At 40.5% G+C, this 19091-nt stretch overlaps 1 protein-coding gene and 1 non-coding gene across 9 annotated transcripts in view; both read right to left on the bottom strand.

The window, feature by feature from the left end:
* The window catches only part of LOC128136139 (ubiquitin-associated protein 2-like), a 139436-nt gene that overhangs the window by 20712 nt on the left and 99633 nt on the right, over positions 1–19091 (bottom strand). For 4 of the 8 annotated variants that reach the window (XM_052775314.1, XM_052775307.1, XM_052775308.1 and 1 more), the window contains 8 exons: positions 18353–18531; positions 17048–17255; positions 15823–15862; positions 12876–13059; positions 8129–8195; positions 6601–6796; positions 5172–5263; positions 4226–4276 (listed from right to left, as the gene is read on the bottom strand). In XM_052775314.1, coding sequence (XP_052631274.1) covers positions 4226–4276; positions 5172–5263; positions 6601–6796; positions 8129–8195; positions 12876–13059; positions 15823–15862; positions 17048–17255; positions 18353–18531 — 1017 coding nt within the window. The remainder of the gene's footprint in view (positions 1–4225; positions 4277–5171; positions 5264–6600; positions 6797–8128; positions 8196–12875; positions 13060–15822; positions 15863–17047; positions 17256–18352; positions 18532–19091) is intronic. The other 4 variants (XM_052775311.1, XM_052775313.1, XM_052775309.1 and 1 more) reach the window with 3 other exon arrangements.
* On the bottom strand, positions 18847–18931 carry LOC128136294 (small nucleolar RNA SNORD121A). The gene has a single exon (XR_008233321.1). It is a non-coding gene; the product is annotated as a small nucleolar RNA SNORD121A (small nucleolar RNA).

The following is a 19091-nucleotide window of genomic DNA, read 5'->3' as shown; positions in this document are numbered from 1 at the left end:
AAGGCAAGCGCTATGTGCTCACAATGGTGGAAGCAACCACCGGATGGCTGGAAACATATTCTGTACCCCATGCCACCGCCCGGAACACTATCCTGGGCCTTGAAAAGCAGGTCTTGTGGCGACATGGCACCCCAGAAAGAATTGAATCAGACAACGGGACTCATTTCAAAAACAACCTCATAGACACCTGGGCCAAAGAGCATGGCATTGAGTGGGTGTATCACATCCCCTATCATGCACCAGCCTCTGGGAAAATCGAACGATACAATGGACTGTTAAAGACTACATAGAGAGCAATGGGGGGTGGAACCTTCAACCATTGGGATACACATTTAGCAAAAGCCACCTGGTTAGTCAACACCAGAGGATCTGCCAATCGGGGTGGCCCTGCCCAGTCAGAATTTTTACATACTGTAGAAGGGGATAAAGTCCCTGTAGTGCACATAAAAAATATGTTAGGGAAGACAGTCTGGGTTAGTCCTGCCTCAGGCAAAGGTAAACCCATTTGTGGGATTGCTTTTGCTTAAGGGCCTGGGTGCACTTGGTGGGTGATGCGAAAAGATGGGGAAGTCCAATGTGTGCCTCAAGGGGATTTGATTTTAGGTGAGAATAGCCAGAATTAAACTGTATGATGTTAATTGCTATATAACCCTGCTACTGTATGTTATCATTACTATAATTGTTATAGGCTATATCCATGGTATTACAGTAAGAACCACTTAGATCAAGCAAGAATGAACTGTGATAAAACTGAGCAAAGCGCAGTAGTGATGGAACCAGAACTGACTCCAGCATGCAACAATCCAACAGTGCACACCATCCTCCTGCTGCGTCCAATGTCACCTGCTCGTCACACCGCACAGAAGCCCGATCCTGCTCTGCCGACTGAGAGGACTTTGGACCATCCCTCCTGTCCAGAAAGACTGGTACGACAGATGGAGCCCAGAGTCGGGAACTAAATGAACTCAACGAACATTTAATGAACACGACCCATAAACTAAAGGAATGATATCTCTGTGTGTGTATACATATATATATATCATTGTTTATATGTCTCAAAGGGACGGAAAAGGTGATGATGATTGACCAGGATGTAACTGAAGGTATGGGAACTGAGCATGACGTCAATGGTATAGAATAAGGGGTGGATACTGTCCTAGTTTCAGCTGGGATAGAGTTAACTGTCTTCCTAGTAGCTGGTACAGTGCTATGTTATGAGTTCAGTATGAGAAGAATGTTGATAACACTGATGTTTTCAGTTGTTGCTAAGTAGTGTTTAGACTAAAGTCAAGGATTTTTCAGCTTCTCATGCCCAGCCAGCGTGAAAGCTGGAGGGGCACAAGAAGTTGGCACAGGACACAGCCAGGGCACCTGACCCAAAGTGGCCAACGGGGTATTCCATACCATGTGACGTCACACCTAGTATATAAACTGGGGGGAGTGGGGGTGGGGGGAATCGCCGCTCAGGGATTAACTGGGTGTTGATCGGCGGGTGGTGAGCAATTGCACTATGCATCATTTGTATATTCCAATCCTTTTATTATTACTGCTGTCATTTTATTAGTGTTGTTATTATTATCATTATTAGTTTCTTCTTTTCTGTTCTATTAAACCGTTCTTATCTCAACCCACAAGTTTTACTTCTTTTCCCGATTTTCTCCCCCATCCCACTGGGTGCGGGGGGAGTGAGTGAGCGGCTGCGTGGTGCTTAGTTGCTGGCTGGGGTTAAACCACGACACACTGCAAGAACAGCCACAGACCTTGAGCCTCCACTGACTACTTGTCTATTTATATAACTTATTCCATTTAATTTGACAAGGGTTTTTATCTATTAATTCACCTATTTATTCAACAGAAAATAAAGACCTGTTGCAAAAAGCTTGCCACTGCCTCATCTCAGAAGCACAGGAATGAGCCTTTGGGGTGGGGGGAAGCAACCTCCACTCCACACTTACTCCAAGCCCTGCTCCAAACAGGGCCCTGCAGATCCCGTGCCCACTCTTCTGCTTGGCACCTCCCCAAGGATAAACTTTCCTCAACTTCTTTGGAAAACCTCTGCCAGGGTTTAGCCATCGTCATCAGAATAATCTCTTCAGTTCTTGTCTCCTCAACATTTTCCACCTTCCATCCTGGTTTAGACCAGCTGATGAAGGAGAGGCATGGCAGAGATCACTTTGATTAGGCTGAGTTCGGCTACTCTTGCCGCTTCAGGCATTTTTCATGACAACTCTCTCATTGCGCTGCTTGAAAACATCTTACACCATGAACTATTCCAGGGCAACACAGACAAGATATGAATCCTTACATTTTCTCTTGTTCGGCCTTACTCTTGGACTGAATGGACAGGTTAATAAATTTTTTTCTCCATGTGCTTTACTGTATTTATTTTAGATTAAGTATTACCCATTCATTTTTTGTCTCCATTTGCTGTCACTACATGTAAATAACATCAATAATTCTTAGCTCCTGGCCCCTCAGATACAAACCTCCCCACCAAGAGGCATGCTCTGCTCCAGCCCCTGCATGGCCCTGTGGTATGGCTACGTGGAAAAAGCACTCCTGCCCAGAGAGCAACAAAAAATTGGGCAAACAGATGGGAAGCACAGGCTGATAAAAGTTGAACAGCGCTCCTAGAAAACATTTTGTCTCTTACCAATGTAACCATGTGTCGTGGTTTAACCCCAGCCAGCAACTAAACACCACGCAGCCGCTCACTCACTCCCCCCCACCCAGTGGGATGGGGGAGAAAATCGGGAAAAGAAGCAAAACCCGTGGGTTGAGATAAGAACGGTTTAATAGAACAGAAAAGAAGAAACTAATAATGATAATGATAACACTAATAAAATGACAACAGCAATAATGAAAGGATTGGAATGTACAAATGATGCGCAGTGCAATTGCTCACCACCCGCCGACCGACACCCAGCCAGTCCCCGAGCGGCGAATCCCTGCCCCCCACTTCCCCGTTCCTATACTGGATGGGACGTCACATGGTATAGAATACACCGTTGGCCACTTTGGGTCAGGTGCCCTGGCTGTGTCCTGTGCCAACTTCTTGTGCCCCTCCAGCTTTCTCGCTGGCTGGGCATGAGAAGCTGAAAAATCCTTGACATTAGTCTAAACACTACTGAGCAACAACTGAAAACATCAGTGTTATCAACATTCTTCGCTCTGAACTCAAAACATAGCACTGTACCAGCTACTAGGAAGACAGTTAACTCTATCCCAGCTGAAACCAGGACACCATGTCTCTCCTGGCCCCAGAACTGCAAATATTTTGTCATTTTGCTGCTCTGAAAATAATCCCATTCATTTCAGTTGACAATTCTTCCAAGGATCATGCCTTCATTAATGCACTCAACTTTATTTTTTTAATTCAGGATGTGCAGCTGGACAGGGTTTTGTCTGGGACATCCCTGTACTCACTTTTGACTATCTGACTCTTGCTGTCCCCAGACTCCACATGGAAGACCTGGTACTGACTTGGACCTTTAACTATGGCATTCATCCAGTGATGCTTCTTTTCCAGATCACTGCTCATTGCTCCATTTCTGCCTCTACAGATACACTGCATCACTTAATCCTGTGACTTTTCTCAGTTACATACTACCAAACTTTCTCCCCAAGTTCCTTATCCTAGTTTTCTGAAAACAAAATTCTTCACCTTTCCGCAATCTAGGCTGAGGCTCTTTGTGAATCTAACTCTCAGCTTCTCTCACACACCATTTACGTTCTGGATCCAGGTAAGGAAGAAAACTTCATACACTCTCCCTCCTGCAGCTCACCTGCATTTGTTGCCATGATGCATATGCAAAGATCTCCACCTATGAGCACCTCCAAAACCTGTCAGATGCACCTACTGGCTGCCAATTTGCATACTTGCTGTTCAACCTTACCTCTTGGTAAAAGAAAACATTCACACTCAGATTTCAACTAGATTTGACAAGATGTCATACTGTTGCTACAACAATTAAAATATTTCTCCACTCAAAAGCACAGAGCACACTTGCTTCTATTTACAGAATTTGCAGATGGATGAATGCATGATGCAACAGTTGCTCTATATCAATTTACACCACCTGGAGAAACTGTGGGTATTTAAAACACAATATAGAACATAAGGATAAGCTCTCAATCACCATCAAATGAACTAATTTGTGTTGCACAAATGATCAACACTGAGGATAACTTGTTTAAAATTAAATAAACCAAGCCATTTACTTACCATTGGCAGCCTGGATTGAAGCATCTGGAGATCTTCATAACCATAAATCTGCTTAAAGACAGATAAAAATAAAACATCATGATAACACTTTTCTCTGACGCTGACCAATTTGGGGCTTTAAACAGAGTTTGACCTAGGTCCAGTCTATTTTAAAGGTGTACAGCTACACGTCGCATTGTGCTATCATGGCACACTGTAGCATTTTAAGACTAGTAGAGCTAAGCTTAAAATGACTTGTCACTCCAATGTTGTTTCATGGTGACAGCAGTCCTCTGAGGAGAGTATTACTGTCCCATCTTCAATACTGTTTTCACAGATGCATCATTCATCAACTTGTGAAAAATCTACAGGGCATTCAGATTTGAGAGTAAGAACAACAGTCGCCTTTGCTTTAATCATTACTTCTGAGAATAGCAGGATTTAAGATTCAATGACTAGACCACAAAGCAAGCTATGGTATCCCCTCACATTCAGTGTGATACAGAAAAATGATTAGAATAAAGTTTCTGATTCAAAAAACAGATAACCAAAAATATGTTGATCCTGGTCAGACATCAAAAAGCTATGTGCAATCTTTCAAAGTATGACAGACAGGACACATGGCACATTTCAACCATTACTATAGTAAATCTATTCCAGTAACACAAACCTGAATGAGTCTAATTTTACTCAAAGGGCCTAAAACCTGATACCACTGAAAACCATAGCAACACGCATGTTTAGCTTCAACAGCAGCCACATCAGGTCTGTACCAACAGTTCTGCAGTTTACTATCAACAGTAAACCCTCACTGAATACATTTCACATATTCTTCAGCATTTGGAACAAGAATTCCAGGTGCAACATGTGCCAACAGAAATGCCTTGGCATAGACAGCAGCAGGTCTGGAGGGCCCACTTGCACCAAGGGTTAAGCAATCAAGGACAGGAACAATTAAATTGCTTACTGGGTAGGCAGGCAGAAGTCCTCCAGGTCCCACAATATACTGGTTATGCAACAAGGGCGGTACACCTTGGGGCAGGTTTGGGGGAGCTTTGCCTGTAGAATCAAAATACAGACACTTTAACAAGCCTTTAGAAAAGAAAAGGCTTCAGCATTGAGGCAAGATAGCTCACAGGCCCTGGCGGCTGCACTGTCATAGCTTGTAAAGAGCAGATCTACGCAGAAGAATTTTGTACTGGTTGATGGCCCTGGTGGCTGCACTGTCATAGCTTGTAAAGAGCAGATCTACGCAGAAGAATTTTGTACTGGTTGATGAAAATGCTCAAAATAGCCTGAAGAGTTTAACCACGCCTCAAGGAAGGGAAAGCACAGGCTGCTTAAGACTGAAAACAGTCCCATCAGAGAACAGTCTGATTTTGTCATTTACTTTGTCCAAGAGGATTACAAGAATTACAGGAACTTCTCCTTTCCTCAGTCCTCTCCTGAAGGCAAAATTCAGGCATTGTTCTCAATCTAAGAGAGCAAATTCTCTCCTTTCATTTTCTGCTCTGTCAACACATTCCCCTTTATCACCAGCAATAGACTGGAAAACATGAAATGTTGCCAGCATACTTTTTGTGGGTGACTTATTGCAGCTGGGAATAGCAAAGAGAAGAAGATTGAAACAGTTTCAGTTGCCTCCATGAAGCAGTGCTAGGAAGCAGAAGAATAAAAAAATGCACTTTGGCCAGTCATCAGACACTTCATTTACAAGGTATTGGAACGAGAAATGAGAAATCCTTCTGTAAGTAAGTTTGATCTTAATATTTAAATCATTCACTTCCCTCCATAGGATTTCCTTTTAGCAGTTCAGGTTGATTAGAGAAGCAAGAGAGAATTTAGCATTGCTTCCACTTCAGTGCAAGAAGCCTCCCCACCTTCTCTGTGGACCCTTTTTCTGAAGTGCTATTTGCTGTGGAATGACCCAGACATCAGACACTTTTTTCCTTTCTGTAGATGTGGCAGTGAGGATGTGGCATATGATAATGAGGACACTGCACTATATTTTGATACTGCCAAATGGATTCAAGTCACAGACAAGACTGAAATTAAAGCTAATGTGAACTCACAGCCAAGAGCTGATCACAACCTGGAATACAAACTGGGCGAATCTCCTAGCCCAAAACTTCCAAAGTCAGAACTGCTCTGGCGTCTATTTATAAAGCTCTTTGGGGATGGAATGTGCTATATAAATGCCACATAACACCCTAACAAATATTTCAAATACACAAAACCAGACAACTTTATTTTATAAGCCAGCAAATAAAGCATGCTGAAAAGGCTAGTCAAGAGTGTGGATTTCTTAGTGCAGTTATGGCTGGTGAGATGCTCAACTGACATCCCTGCTGACTGAAGTCCTCTGTCTATCCATGTGATCTGTTAATATTGCAAACCTGAAGACACTAAGGGAGCCGCCCGTGTGGTAGCAGCTGGTATAGACACACTGGTAACGCTCAGGCCAAGGCTGTTTGTAGTGTTCATACTGCTTGCCATGCTGACAACTGAAGAGGTGGTGCTAGTAGCTGAGCTTGAAACAGTTGAAAAGGTTGTTGAGGGCTGGAGTGAAGTTGTGTTCTCAACACTAGTGTGCTAGAAAGGAGACAAAAACAATGAGGATCACAGAGCAAATAAACCACAGTGGAAGATGCTGGGGGGGGGAACCAAACCAAAACCAACAATCTTTTAAGTAACAGCAGCACATGCAAAAGAAAAAGATATGCATTATCTATGTACCAAGCAAGCAACTAAATTGCATGCTTGTGATTTTTAAGTATTCAAAGAAAATTATTATGAGTTAAATTCAAACCGCTATATCATCACAAAATTAAACCACAGTAACTCAAATGTCACTCCATTGCATTATTTCTTGCCCTTTGCTTGTATACTCCTTTAAGCTAGTACTTGTTATGTTAAAATAAACTCCTATATTCTTCCAAAAGACAGTATTTGTTTTCAAAATACAGAACACTGCTATCGTGATTTCCTCAATGCACTTGTGGAATTTAAAAGATTAAAACTGCAGTGCCCCACAACAGAGTCAGTGTGGTAAACTGAAACGCAGACCAGATGTATTACAGGAACACGTGAGGATAAAGGAGTTCCTGGTTTGAATCCAGCACAATACAGTGCCTTAGCTGTAAGCCGATCACACTTGCAAAACAGTGTCATCAACACACAGAAGCCAAAACAACTCTGACAAGAGAAAAGAAGGACATTTGAATAAGTGTGAATTTTTAAGTTACGTATTCAGTAGGAATGGAGCATTTCAAACCAAAATACAGGCATAAAGAAAAGCAGTAACCTATCTGCACACCGCAACTGGGATTGTACAGAAGTACCCCATCACAGAACAAGGCAGTGTCTCTCTGACTTTTGTTTGTGCAACCCTCATCTAGAGCACTGTGTTCACTACCATTTGCCTTGTTCTCTCAAATGCATTAAATACACAGGTGACAACAATGCCACATGGTAAACTCTAAAATCATCTGTCATGAGGCATTTGTCATGACATGTATCATTCCATCACCTGCATTTTGCCAGCTAACCTCTCCAGTGGAGACTGCTAACAGTCCACATTTTGGAGAAGTTTCAGACAGCCACTTTTAAAGATTTTTTTTTTTTTTTAATACATTTGTTACAAGAAGTTCTTTCTTTATTCTATCCCCCCTTGCTGGCATGAAAATTTCCTCTACGGTTGTGTGACTGGCAAGTCTCTGTAATAGCTGTTCCTGATCTAGTACAAATCACAAGTGGTAAAGACTTTTTTTACCACTAGAGGGGCTGGCAGTCCTTCTTCCCTGAGATAAGGCTCTTGTTTCAGTTCTTAGTGTACTGGGACACAATGAACTTTAAGAGAGGGTCTTAATCATCAGATAAACTGACTATATGCCAAACATCTGTTGAAATGCAAATAGGACTTACTGCATGTGATGTGCTTGAAGACAACACTGAGGCAGGGGAGAGGCTGCTCTGATGATTGGAAAGGGAGCTAGAAAAAAATTGCAAAGAATTAATAAAATTAATTTTTCCTAGAACATTTTTTAACATATATATATATATACACAAACACAGAGTAAGTAGTAGGATATTAAAGAATAAAAATTGTAGGTATGAGTATACACATACACAGTAGGATATTGAAGAAAAAATTGTCTGTAGGGGGGTGTGTGTGTATATATACACATATATATGTGTGTGTATATACACACACCCCCCTACAGACATTTTTTCCTTTACCTAATATCCTACTACTGTTTAATGAAAAAAAATTGAAGTACAGAGACAACTATTACTAACAAGAAACATCTAAAACACCATTCATTTGTATTTATCAATTTACTCTATTTTTAGAAAAACAATAGTTGCTTCAGGAATTACGTAGCAATGGCTCCAAGACACATAAAGTCCAAAACCAGAAGAAGGTTCACACAACACATGGTTTGCTTCTCATTCCTTCCCTGAGCAACTGCTGCTGCCTGCCACAGGGCACAGATGTTAATTAGGTGAGGCAGTGCTTTGGTTTGACTCACTATGGTATTTCTCACATAACCTGCATAACATTAGTTCAACCAATTAGAACTGCAGGGTATTTGCCCCATAACTCTGCCAAAAGCCCCAACACACTCTCAAAAGACAGGGCTCAAAAAAACCAGCAAATGAAGAGCATCTGTGAAAGCCCAAAAATTAGACATACTACTACAGAATCTGGCAATTTAATCAAGGCCGGTTCATACCGCTACGCCCCACCAAAAATCATTTCCTCTTTGAAAAGATGAATCAGAACTATCAGTTCAGTTTTATACATACACTGTAAAATATGAAAATAAAGAATCCCTTGATGAAACATCTGCAGATAACTCCATTTTAGGAAGCAACTCTGCTTTAGCACCACCTTTTTTCCCTAGCTGACCAGGCCTGTGAACTTTTGGCAGTAACAGCAGCACTGACATTCATCTGTAATCCAAATATCTTTAAATGTCTCCCTGAAAGGTGACTGAAACTGGTTCTTAAACATTTACACTGACTAAAGTTATATCTTACATTCGAGGTCAAGAACATAACTTACAGTACAGCATGGAATAAACAAAATGAACACTGAACAAAGGCAAACAAAACAAAGCATAAAAAAATATGTATGGTTTGGTGCTCAAAAAGCCCCTCTTCATGTGAAATCAGAAGCAAGGGAGATCCTAACCATAACAAATATTTTAGTGTTCTCTATGGAAATAGCCACAAGAAAATACAGCAGTTTTCATAACAAAGCTGCAGGCTAAATTATATGCCCTAATTTAAGGGCAAACACTTCTGGCAGCTCTTTGAGGTGTGGGACCAGAATAAATCTTGGCAGTTTCATAGATTATTTTTACTTCGACTCTTTAAAGCTGTTCCCTGTCTGCAGGAATTACAATGACACCACTTCAGGCAGCAAGGAAAGAAATAGTTCAGTCCAACATATGGTTTTAAACCACTCCTTCGCCTACTCTCCCTGGCTCTTCTAATAAGCCTTAATTGACCATCTGACCTACGGTAGAGACGCAGACAAGAGCCACCAGCACAATCAAGTCAGACATGCTTAGAATTCAGGAATCATCTTTTCATGGTGCTTGGTATCTGTCCAACAGCATCAATCCTCCAACTAAAATTTTTACCAGTGTACACAGCTTTTCAACAAACAAATGTGGGGAGAAGATGTTTCTAATGTGAATGGAGTAATTCTTGTTATTTGACACTATCGGGGTTTGTGGCGACTTGTGGCGACATGGCACCCCAGAAAGAATTGAGTCAGACAACGGGACTCATTTCCGAAACAACCTCATAGACACCTGGGCCAAAGAGCATGGCATTGAGTGGGTGCATCATATCCCCTATCATGCACCAGCCTCTGGGAAAATCGAACGATACAATGGACTGTTAAAGACTACATTGAGAGCAATGGGGGGTGGAACCTTCAACCATTGGGATACACATTTAGCAAAAGCCACCTGGTTAGTCAACACCAGAGGATCTGCCAATCGGGGTGGCCCTGCCCAGTCAGAATTTTTACATACTGTAGAAGGGGATAAAGTCCCTGTAGTGCACATAAAAAATATGTTAGGGAAGACAGTCTGGGTTAGTCCTGCCTCAGGCAAAGGTAAACCCATTTGTGGGATTGCTTTTGCTTAAGGGCCTGGGTGCACTTGGTGGGTGATGCGAAAAGATGGGGAAGTCCAATGTGTGCCTCAAGGGGATTTGATTTTAGGTGAGAATAGCCAGAATTAAACTGTATGATGTTAATTGCTATATAACCCTGCTACTGTATGTTATCATTACTATAATTGTTATAGGCTATATCCATAGTACTATAGTAAGAATCACTTAGATCAAGCAAGAATGAACTGTGATAAAACTGAGCAAAGCGCAGTAGTGATGGAACCAGAACTGACTCCAGCATGCAACAATCCAACGGTGCACACCATCCTCCTGCTGCGCCAAATGTCACCTGCTCGTCACACCGCACTGAAGCCCGATTCTGCTCTACCGACTGAGAGGACTTTGGACCATCCCTCCTGTCCAGAAAGACTGGTATGACAGATGGAGCCCAGAGTCGGGAACTAAATGAACTCAACGAACATTTAATGAACACGACCCATAAACTAAAGGAATGATATCTCTGTGTGTGTATACATATATATATATATCATTGTTCATATGTCTCAAAGGGATGGAAAAGGTGATGATGATTGACCAGGATGTAACTAAAGGTATGGGAACTGAGCATGATGTCAATGGTATAGAATAAGGGGTGGATACTGTCCTAGTTTCAGCTGGGATAGAGTTAATTGTCTTCCTAGTAGCTGGTACGGTGCTATGTTTTGAGTTCAGTACACAAAGAATGTTGATAACACTGATGTCTTCAGTTGTTGCTCAGTAGTGTTTAGACTAATGTCAAGGATTTTTCAGCTTCTCATGCCCAGCCAGTGAGAAAGCTGGAGGGGCACAAGAAGTTGGCACAGGACACAGCCAGGGCAGCTGACCCAAAGTGGCCAACAGGGTATTCCATACCATGTGACGTCCCATCTAGTATAGGAACTGGGAAGTGGGGGCAGGGAATTGCCGCTCGGGGGGACTAGCTGGGTGTCGGTCAGCGGGTGGTGAGCAATTGCACTGCGCATCATTTGTACATTCCAATCCTTTCATTATTGCTGTTGTCATTTTATTAGTGTTATCATTATCATTATTAGTTTCTTCTTTTCTGTTCTATTAAACCGTTCTTATCTCAACCCGCAGGTTTTGCTTCTTTTTCCCGATTTTCTCCCCCATCCTACTGGGTGGGGGGGAGTGAGTGAGCGGCTGCGTGGTGTTTAGTTGCTGGCTGGGGTTAAACCACGACAGTCCAGAAGCAGAAGGTAGTGAGGGAGAAGGCTCTGCCTTGGGCGCTGGAACTGATGAAGTAGCTGCAACGAGTTAAAAAGAGGCATTCAAAGATAAGAACGGTTTAATAGAACAGAAAAGAAGAAACTAATAATGATAATGATAACACTAATAAAATGACAACAGTAATAATGAAAGGATTGGAATGTACAAATGATGCGCAGTGCAATTGCTCCCCGCCCCCACTTCCCAGTTCCTATACTAGATGGGATGTCACATGGTATGGAATACCCTGTTGGCCACTTTGGGTCAGCTGCCCTGGCTGTGTCCTGTGCCAACTTCTTGTGCCCCTCCAGCTTTCTCACTGGCTGGGCATGAGGAGCTGAAAAATCCTTGACTTGAGACTAAACACTACTGAGCAACAACTGAAAACATCAGTGTTATCAACATTCTTCACATACTGAACTCAAAACATAGCACCGTACCAGCTACTAGGAAGACAATCAACTCTATCCCAGCTGAAACCAGGACAGACACATTTACCATTTTATTCAACAGAAAACACTAGTGTATTAAAAGAGAATCAACCGTGTCCTAGCTGTGAAACAGAAAAAAACCCTGTGATAGCCCATCAAATTAGTTTCTTATATTAACAAATACAGTACAAAGGTGAGTATTAAAATACAACTCAACCAGTAATAGCCTCAGATGTCACCTGCCTGAGGATTAAGCTCAAGTAACAGGCACTGAAAAATCAGACAGATAGTGCAAATGAGCTAAGCTGTGCTAAATGCGCTTCCAGGAACACCAATCTGATATTTCAAAGTGTCTTAAGGAAATGTCTTAGAAAAAGAAAAAACACGCACTGTCCCTGTGGAATTATTTCCATTTTTTAATTTTAAGAAATACAAATATAAATGAAACTACAATATTTCAAAATTAGCCAGGAAGTAAACTGTTAAGGAATTATTTCAAACATATGACACTAAACAAACAGCAGGCACTGTGGACAAAGTAGGGAAAACAAAGTGGGGGAATCAATTTAGCTGGCATGATTGAAGCAAGAGCCACTTGAAACACAAAGTTGTTTATATACCATGAAAACTTGAGGACAGCAACTGCTCCATCATTAAGAGGCAGCCCAGAGCTCATACTTTGCAACCAGAAACATTCTGGTTTCTTCTGAATCTCTCCCCTTATTCCAGTTAATGTCAGAAAAGGGGACCCTGGTGTCTTACAGCCCCATACACAATCACCCTCATATTTGCCCTTTCCCCAAAATTGAACCCCTTTCAGTTTATCACAACTCCTACTGTACCTGCTTAACTGGGAAAGTGAGCTGCTGGCCAAATCACTGGACTGAGGCAAGCTGGGCAACGTTGCTGTGTGCTGCGATGCTGAAGGCAGAAGTGAAGCAGTGGTGGATACCACGCTAGGCAGAGAACCAGCAGAAGGTAGTGAGGGAGAAGGCTCTGCCTTGGGCGCTGGAACTGATGAAGTAGCTGTAACGAGTTAAAAAGAGGCATTCAAAGACAAATTCCAGCATACCTGACATCCCAGCCTGGATCCAGGAACACAACAGTATTCTCCCCTTGGTTTACAAAAACCTGACCATTAAGGACCAGTAACAGTATCAAGCAATCTGGCTATTAATGAAAATTCAAACAGCAACAGAACTATAATTTTTTCCCTTTAAGTTCTTCACCTATAATAGATTTATAATTTTCACTGCTACACATGTAGTAAACTACAGTCTTCTGCACTTCACCTCCCACTATCTGGATTACTAACTTTTGCTTGCAAGTCAATCCTCATTTTAAAATTCCTTGCATTTGGTTCCGCAAACAAAAGTCATTTGTGCTTTTCAAGGCACTATACAAATCTGCTTTTACCTACAGCTCTGCTGCTTCATTCCAACCTACATGGCACCTTTGACATTTGAGACTTGGATCGCTGGAGTACAAGGGCACATACAACTTACCAGTTTGGAGAACTGAGTCAAATGTGTAATGCAGTAGAATAAAAGAAGCTACAATAAAAGGCCACAATTGAGCACAGCATTAAGCACTTTTAATGGCTAAAGAGTTGTCAAATATTGTCTTATTTTATTTGACCTAGATAACAATAAGCGTTTAGCATTAAAATTACTTTTTAGGCTATACAGAGTAGAACTTGTTTACCATGGATGTGCCTTTCCAAAGGATCACTATACTGTAATAAGACACTGAACAACTCTACTGCCCAACATAATACCCAGCTGTTTCTACACTTATCTCTTGTCCTCTGAAGATAATACACAGAATTAGAGGCACTCACCCACCAATAAAACTCAGAAAGTGTTGAGCCCTGCCTTCTGCTGGGCCATGCTTCTATACCACACCAGAGACCACTACCCAGTGGATCATCACTAACTTGCAATGCATGTGAAGACAGTCTTAGAATGTTCACCAAACAAAAGTCAAATATACGCTTGGAAGTTACGCATCACAGTTTGTTCATGTTATTGGTTTGGTTTCCTCGCTAAATGACCCAAGTCAGGTTGCTGGATTGGGTGCTATGCAAACAGAAAACAAGAGGTTTTGGCCTTGGCAATACCTATGAGGGTAACTGACAACAGAGCAGGAAATTCAAGTGACAGACAGAAACATAGTTATGAAGGTGGCAACTATATCACCTGATACTTCCTGGCAAGATACATATAAAAATAAGTAAATAACATTGACAACTCTCAATACATTTAGAACAGGGTTCCCTTCTTGAAGTAAAAGTAGATGTCCTCAATACAAGGGACAGAATCACCATCTTCATTAAGACCCCTTATAAGATGCCTTGAACACGATGTGCAAGACAAAGAAAACCAGGAGACAAATAGGATAGTCAGAATTATAACACACCAGCCATGCTTTGAACTAAGGGTTTAGGAAGCATGAGATCTGGATATTAAAGGACAGCAGCAAAGATGAGAGATGAACAACTAAGAATATTATCGGCACATACAGAAGGGAAAAGGTCAGTACTTTCAAATGTTAAGAAGAAGAGAGAATTTCAAAATAGTTTGGATGCATGAAATAGATACATGGAAGACAACTGATTCCAGTTTATGTGCTTGAGATACAGAAAAAAACAAAAGTGTTCTCAAAAGAGAACTGGCATCGAAAAAGGGACTAATAAAGCCATTACAGAATAATTACAAAAAAATTAGGAATTCTCAGATCTTTGTTTTCCATAGCAAAAAGACAAGTCCTGTAGTGAATTTCATAAATTGTTTATTAATTCTGTACACAAGAGTAATAAAGTTTTCCACTTGAAAAGTTTTTTTTATATATAGCAATCTTTTAAGTGGTAACTCTTTGGGCATATACACTCCTCCTGCTCATTTAAATTGAACTTGGCACTAACAAAACACTGTTTACAGGTCTCAATACTCAACTTCTTTCTACTCAGAAGTATAAAAAAAAAAAAAGGCTTCTCCACTAACAACCTACCTGAAGAGATGTTTAAGAGGAGGACAGACCTAAAATTGAAGTGTTGGAATTCCAAAAGATGTTAATTCACACTGCTGCCCTTGAAAACTTCCACAGAGCAGTACATAAAAGTCAGAAGAGTGAATACTATAATTATTTTAACTCCAGGAAGAGAGCTGTAGGGGTGCTACAAGTAAAATACCATGTTAGAAATAGTCTAAGATGAAGATAACAGTTAACGCCTGTATCAGAGCCAGTACTGTTATTGTTACTCCACTGCAAGGCAGCAAGCTACCCGGCAGAGGGAGCGTGTTAGTCACCCTTATTCCCCATAGGCTTGTAACAGGGCATAAGTAGCACTATACCCAGTGAGAGGTGCATTCAAACAATGTGACTTTGTTTCATTACAGCTAAATGCTATTCGCAGCTTCCCAACTGAGAATTGGAAGAATTGCTAAGAAATTTGATAATAACTTTTAATTTTATATTAATTGACTTTAATTTTATATTAATTTTTGGCAGATAAATTAAAAAGAAAAAGCAGCAGCAAAGCAGCTTCTCTAATTCTAAGACTGCTTAGGTTTGTAGAATTAATAGGGCTGCTTTCATATTTCAGTTTTAGTCAAGAAGCAAGCAGTATATCCTATGCAAGTACAAAATAAACTCAAATGGGTCAGCTAAAAATTAGCCAGTGAAAACAATATAAAACCTTAAACCAGATGTCACTGGAACAGTTGTGCGCACGCAAGTAGTAAGGAAAGATCAGAAAGTCCTGTGCACAACCAAGCTTTGTAAACTTACTGTCAAGAGTTGCCTGTGTTCTAACACCGCTGTGCCCGTTCTGTAAACAAAGGAGAAATGAATAAATCATCTTAGAGGTATATTAAATTTTCAGACTGAATCACACATTGAACATGCTTCATGCAAAATTCTATATTCATTCTAAACTGAAAGACAAAAAAGGCAGGAAATTAACTTTTTACTGCCTTTAACAAAACCACATAATAAAGTTGTCTCAAGTGCAATGTCCCCTGAACATACAGAACCCCATATACTGCCCATACTACACCCATCAGCAGGAGACCTTCCCGTGTACTGTATATAACATAAACTTCAGGTTCACACCAATAGGAAAGAATGAATTGCATTAACATATAGGAAATGGTTGTGCTTTTGATCTAATGCAACTCACAATTTTAACTATCCAAGTTACACAGAGATGGCAATTTTTTTCCATTGAAAGATAAGACTTGAGAAGCACCAGTTGTTTTTTGGATAACATGGGAGTAAAGAAGTAGATAGTCTACGCTTGATCCTCACCAGTACATATGAGCTAGTGCAGAAGATAAGTGTGACTGAGCCATTACATAACAAAGGCCAGAAGTAAATAAACTTACAAACTCTCACAAGTTCCTTAAACATCTAATAAATTAAGTTCTCTTAAAACAAACCTACATTTCATACACAGACAGTAGGTGCTTTTGAATATCTCCCAAGAGAGATCCTCTCTGTCCTAGATTAGATGTCTCCCTATGCTTTTTAAAATAAAACATGAAACTAATTCCCACTGCTGTTTAAATCCAACAAAAGAGTAATGCTGGAGGGGTCACAAACAGTTTGGGATCCATTTGCTAGGTGCCATATAAATTTAATAAATAATATACCTTTGGATAGAAACTGTCAAGTTATGGCAAAATACCACGACTAATATTTACACACGGAGATAGTTCCTTTTTTAAAAGCTAAGCTTCAGGGAAGGAAACTCAACTAGAATGTTAAGTGTTGCTAAGAAAAAAGGTCAAACAGCAATTTAAGATGTCAAAACCCATAAAATCAGAGGCTCTTATATCCCAAATACAAAAAATGGCTACACAATAGGAAAAGAAAAAACAAATAACAGAGTGAACTTGGGAATCAAAAATACCACTTGGCTTGGTTAAAATATTAACATAGCAGGGTAATACAAGTCTAACATGGATAAGAATATTTCACCTTTTTCAAGGTCTTATTTCTGAAATTCACTCACCGTAACTGCAACAGGGGTTGATTCAGATGGAGCCATGGAGCTTTGGTACGTTATCCTACTATGCACAGAAGTCTGGTCATAGGAGGAAGTTGTTACTGGGCTAGTGCTCTGGGATGAGCAGGTCAGACTGGAAGAGTTGATGGCAGAGGTTGTGTAGGTGGACTCCTGTACTGTACTGGATATTGGCAAAGAGGTATTCAAAGGATCACTGGAAAAAGTAAAAAATTATTTATCATCTTGGTAAACGACATCTCAAACACCTTGATGAAAATATCAGCTCCTATACAGTTATCTAGAACTACCTTAAACATGTAGTCAAATCTACGTTATTTATACTAGAAAATCTAATAATAAAAAAATATATATATAATTTTGCTTTGGTCCCCAGTAATCGCTGCTTCAAAACCATCAGCTGCACTAAGCACCATTCACCTTCCTCCTGCCAGCCCAACCAAAACAAGAGTTTACACACAAGCACTTTTCAGTCATGTTATTTCCACCTTCTCAAAGGATAAATTAACGATCATAATCTCTCTTTTTTAAACAACTAGATCCATAAAGTCTGGTATATGATGAGAAACACCCTGTCTCTTTTTACAATAGAATTCTAACATTAAAGTAGCAGTCTAACAGAATGAACTATGCAAAGAGGAAAAAATACTTTAAAACATGCAGGAGTGTTTTACTTTCTAAACAGCTTAAATCATTTATAGAACTAGAAATGAATGTGAAAGTTCATTTTTACTAATATTTCTGAATTAACTTCAGGAAGCTTTTTACTGAAGCCAATTTTTGAATGAATAAGGAAGAAAAAAATGGGTTACTGGTATGTTGACATTTATCATTGGCTATTTTAGCATTTCAGTAAGAGCTTCAGCATACTGAAAAGCCTGGCTGCTTTTCTCATCCCATAGGAGCATCAGATCTGTAATCTGGTGCCAATCTACTGACACACATATATGGTACAAGGATCATCTCTCCTGGATCAGAAGCAGAAAAATTCGGGTTGTGAGGAACAAACCCTCAAACAATTAAACATGAGAAACCAATTCTATAAAGGGTAGCGTATTATAAGGTTATTTACATTCATGTCATCTCCAGCTTCACATCGACCCATCCAGGGAGATTTTGATTGTCATTAGAAAATAAATTTCTCCTTTAAGATGCCATCCACAGAAAACACTTAGCCTTACAAGTCATCATATTTCCCCCTCCCATTCATTACATGGTAACTGTGCCTTGATGTTTTTGGCACAAACTTGACCCCTTAAAGAAGACATGTAAGAATGCACAAGGGGAACTCACACGTACTTTCCAGACTTTGAGTACAAGCTATTGTTGGTCGCCTGGCTGGTATTCTCACTGCTTGAAGTTGATCCAAACTCTGGGAGTGCAGGCTCTGATCCAAACTCCAGAGCTCCAAACTGAACATTTAACCCTGTCACATCTGCTGATCCGGGCATCTCAACTGCAGAGGCAGGAATCTTAAAGGAGGGAAAAAGTGCCATAATTCCTTTGCATGCACTATCTGTATTAAAGATATCAGTAACTGACACCCTCTCCTCCCTTAACTACAGGCTTCTTCAGTTACTGCCTCAGCCTTTGCTGTTAACTAGATCTGCAACTACCCCTCACTTTACATCACATAAATTAACTACATTCTTGTAACTTGAAATTAATTCATTGATTCTGTGCCCTGTTCTGGAGCTGAAAGAGTAAGCCATACTATTCTACAATATCAAAGTGTCATCCGTGTCCATCCCCCTTCAGCCAGCATTCATCTTGTGGTTACTAAGTCAATTCAAAATCACGCAGCAACAGTCATTTTCCACACAGAGCAATCAGATATGTGCTTGGAAAAGACAACATTACTGTATTTTGGACCTAAAAACTATCCAGCTTAGAATTTCCTGCTTTATAAACAAGAAATAGACCATGGTCTTTGCTGTCCTTCTCCCTAGCAACTTATACATAGAATAGAATCATAGAATCATTTAGGTTGGAAAAGACCTTCAAGATCATCGAATCCAACTGTAAACCTAAG

This window comes from Harpia harpyja, chromosome W (genome assembly GCF_026419915.1).
Source record: "Harpia harpyja isolate bHarHar1 chromosome W, bHarHar1 primary haplotype, whole genome shotgun sequence".
Lineage (NCBI taxonomy): Eukaryota > Metazoa > Chordata > Aves > Accipitriformes > Accipitridae > Harpia > Harpia harpyja.
The sequence above is the reverse complement of the archived record's forward strand: the minus strand, read 5'-3'. Positions and strand labels throughout refer to the sequence as shown.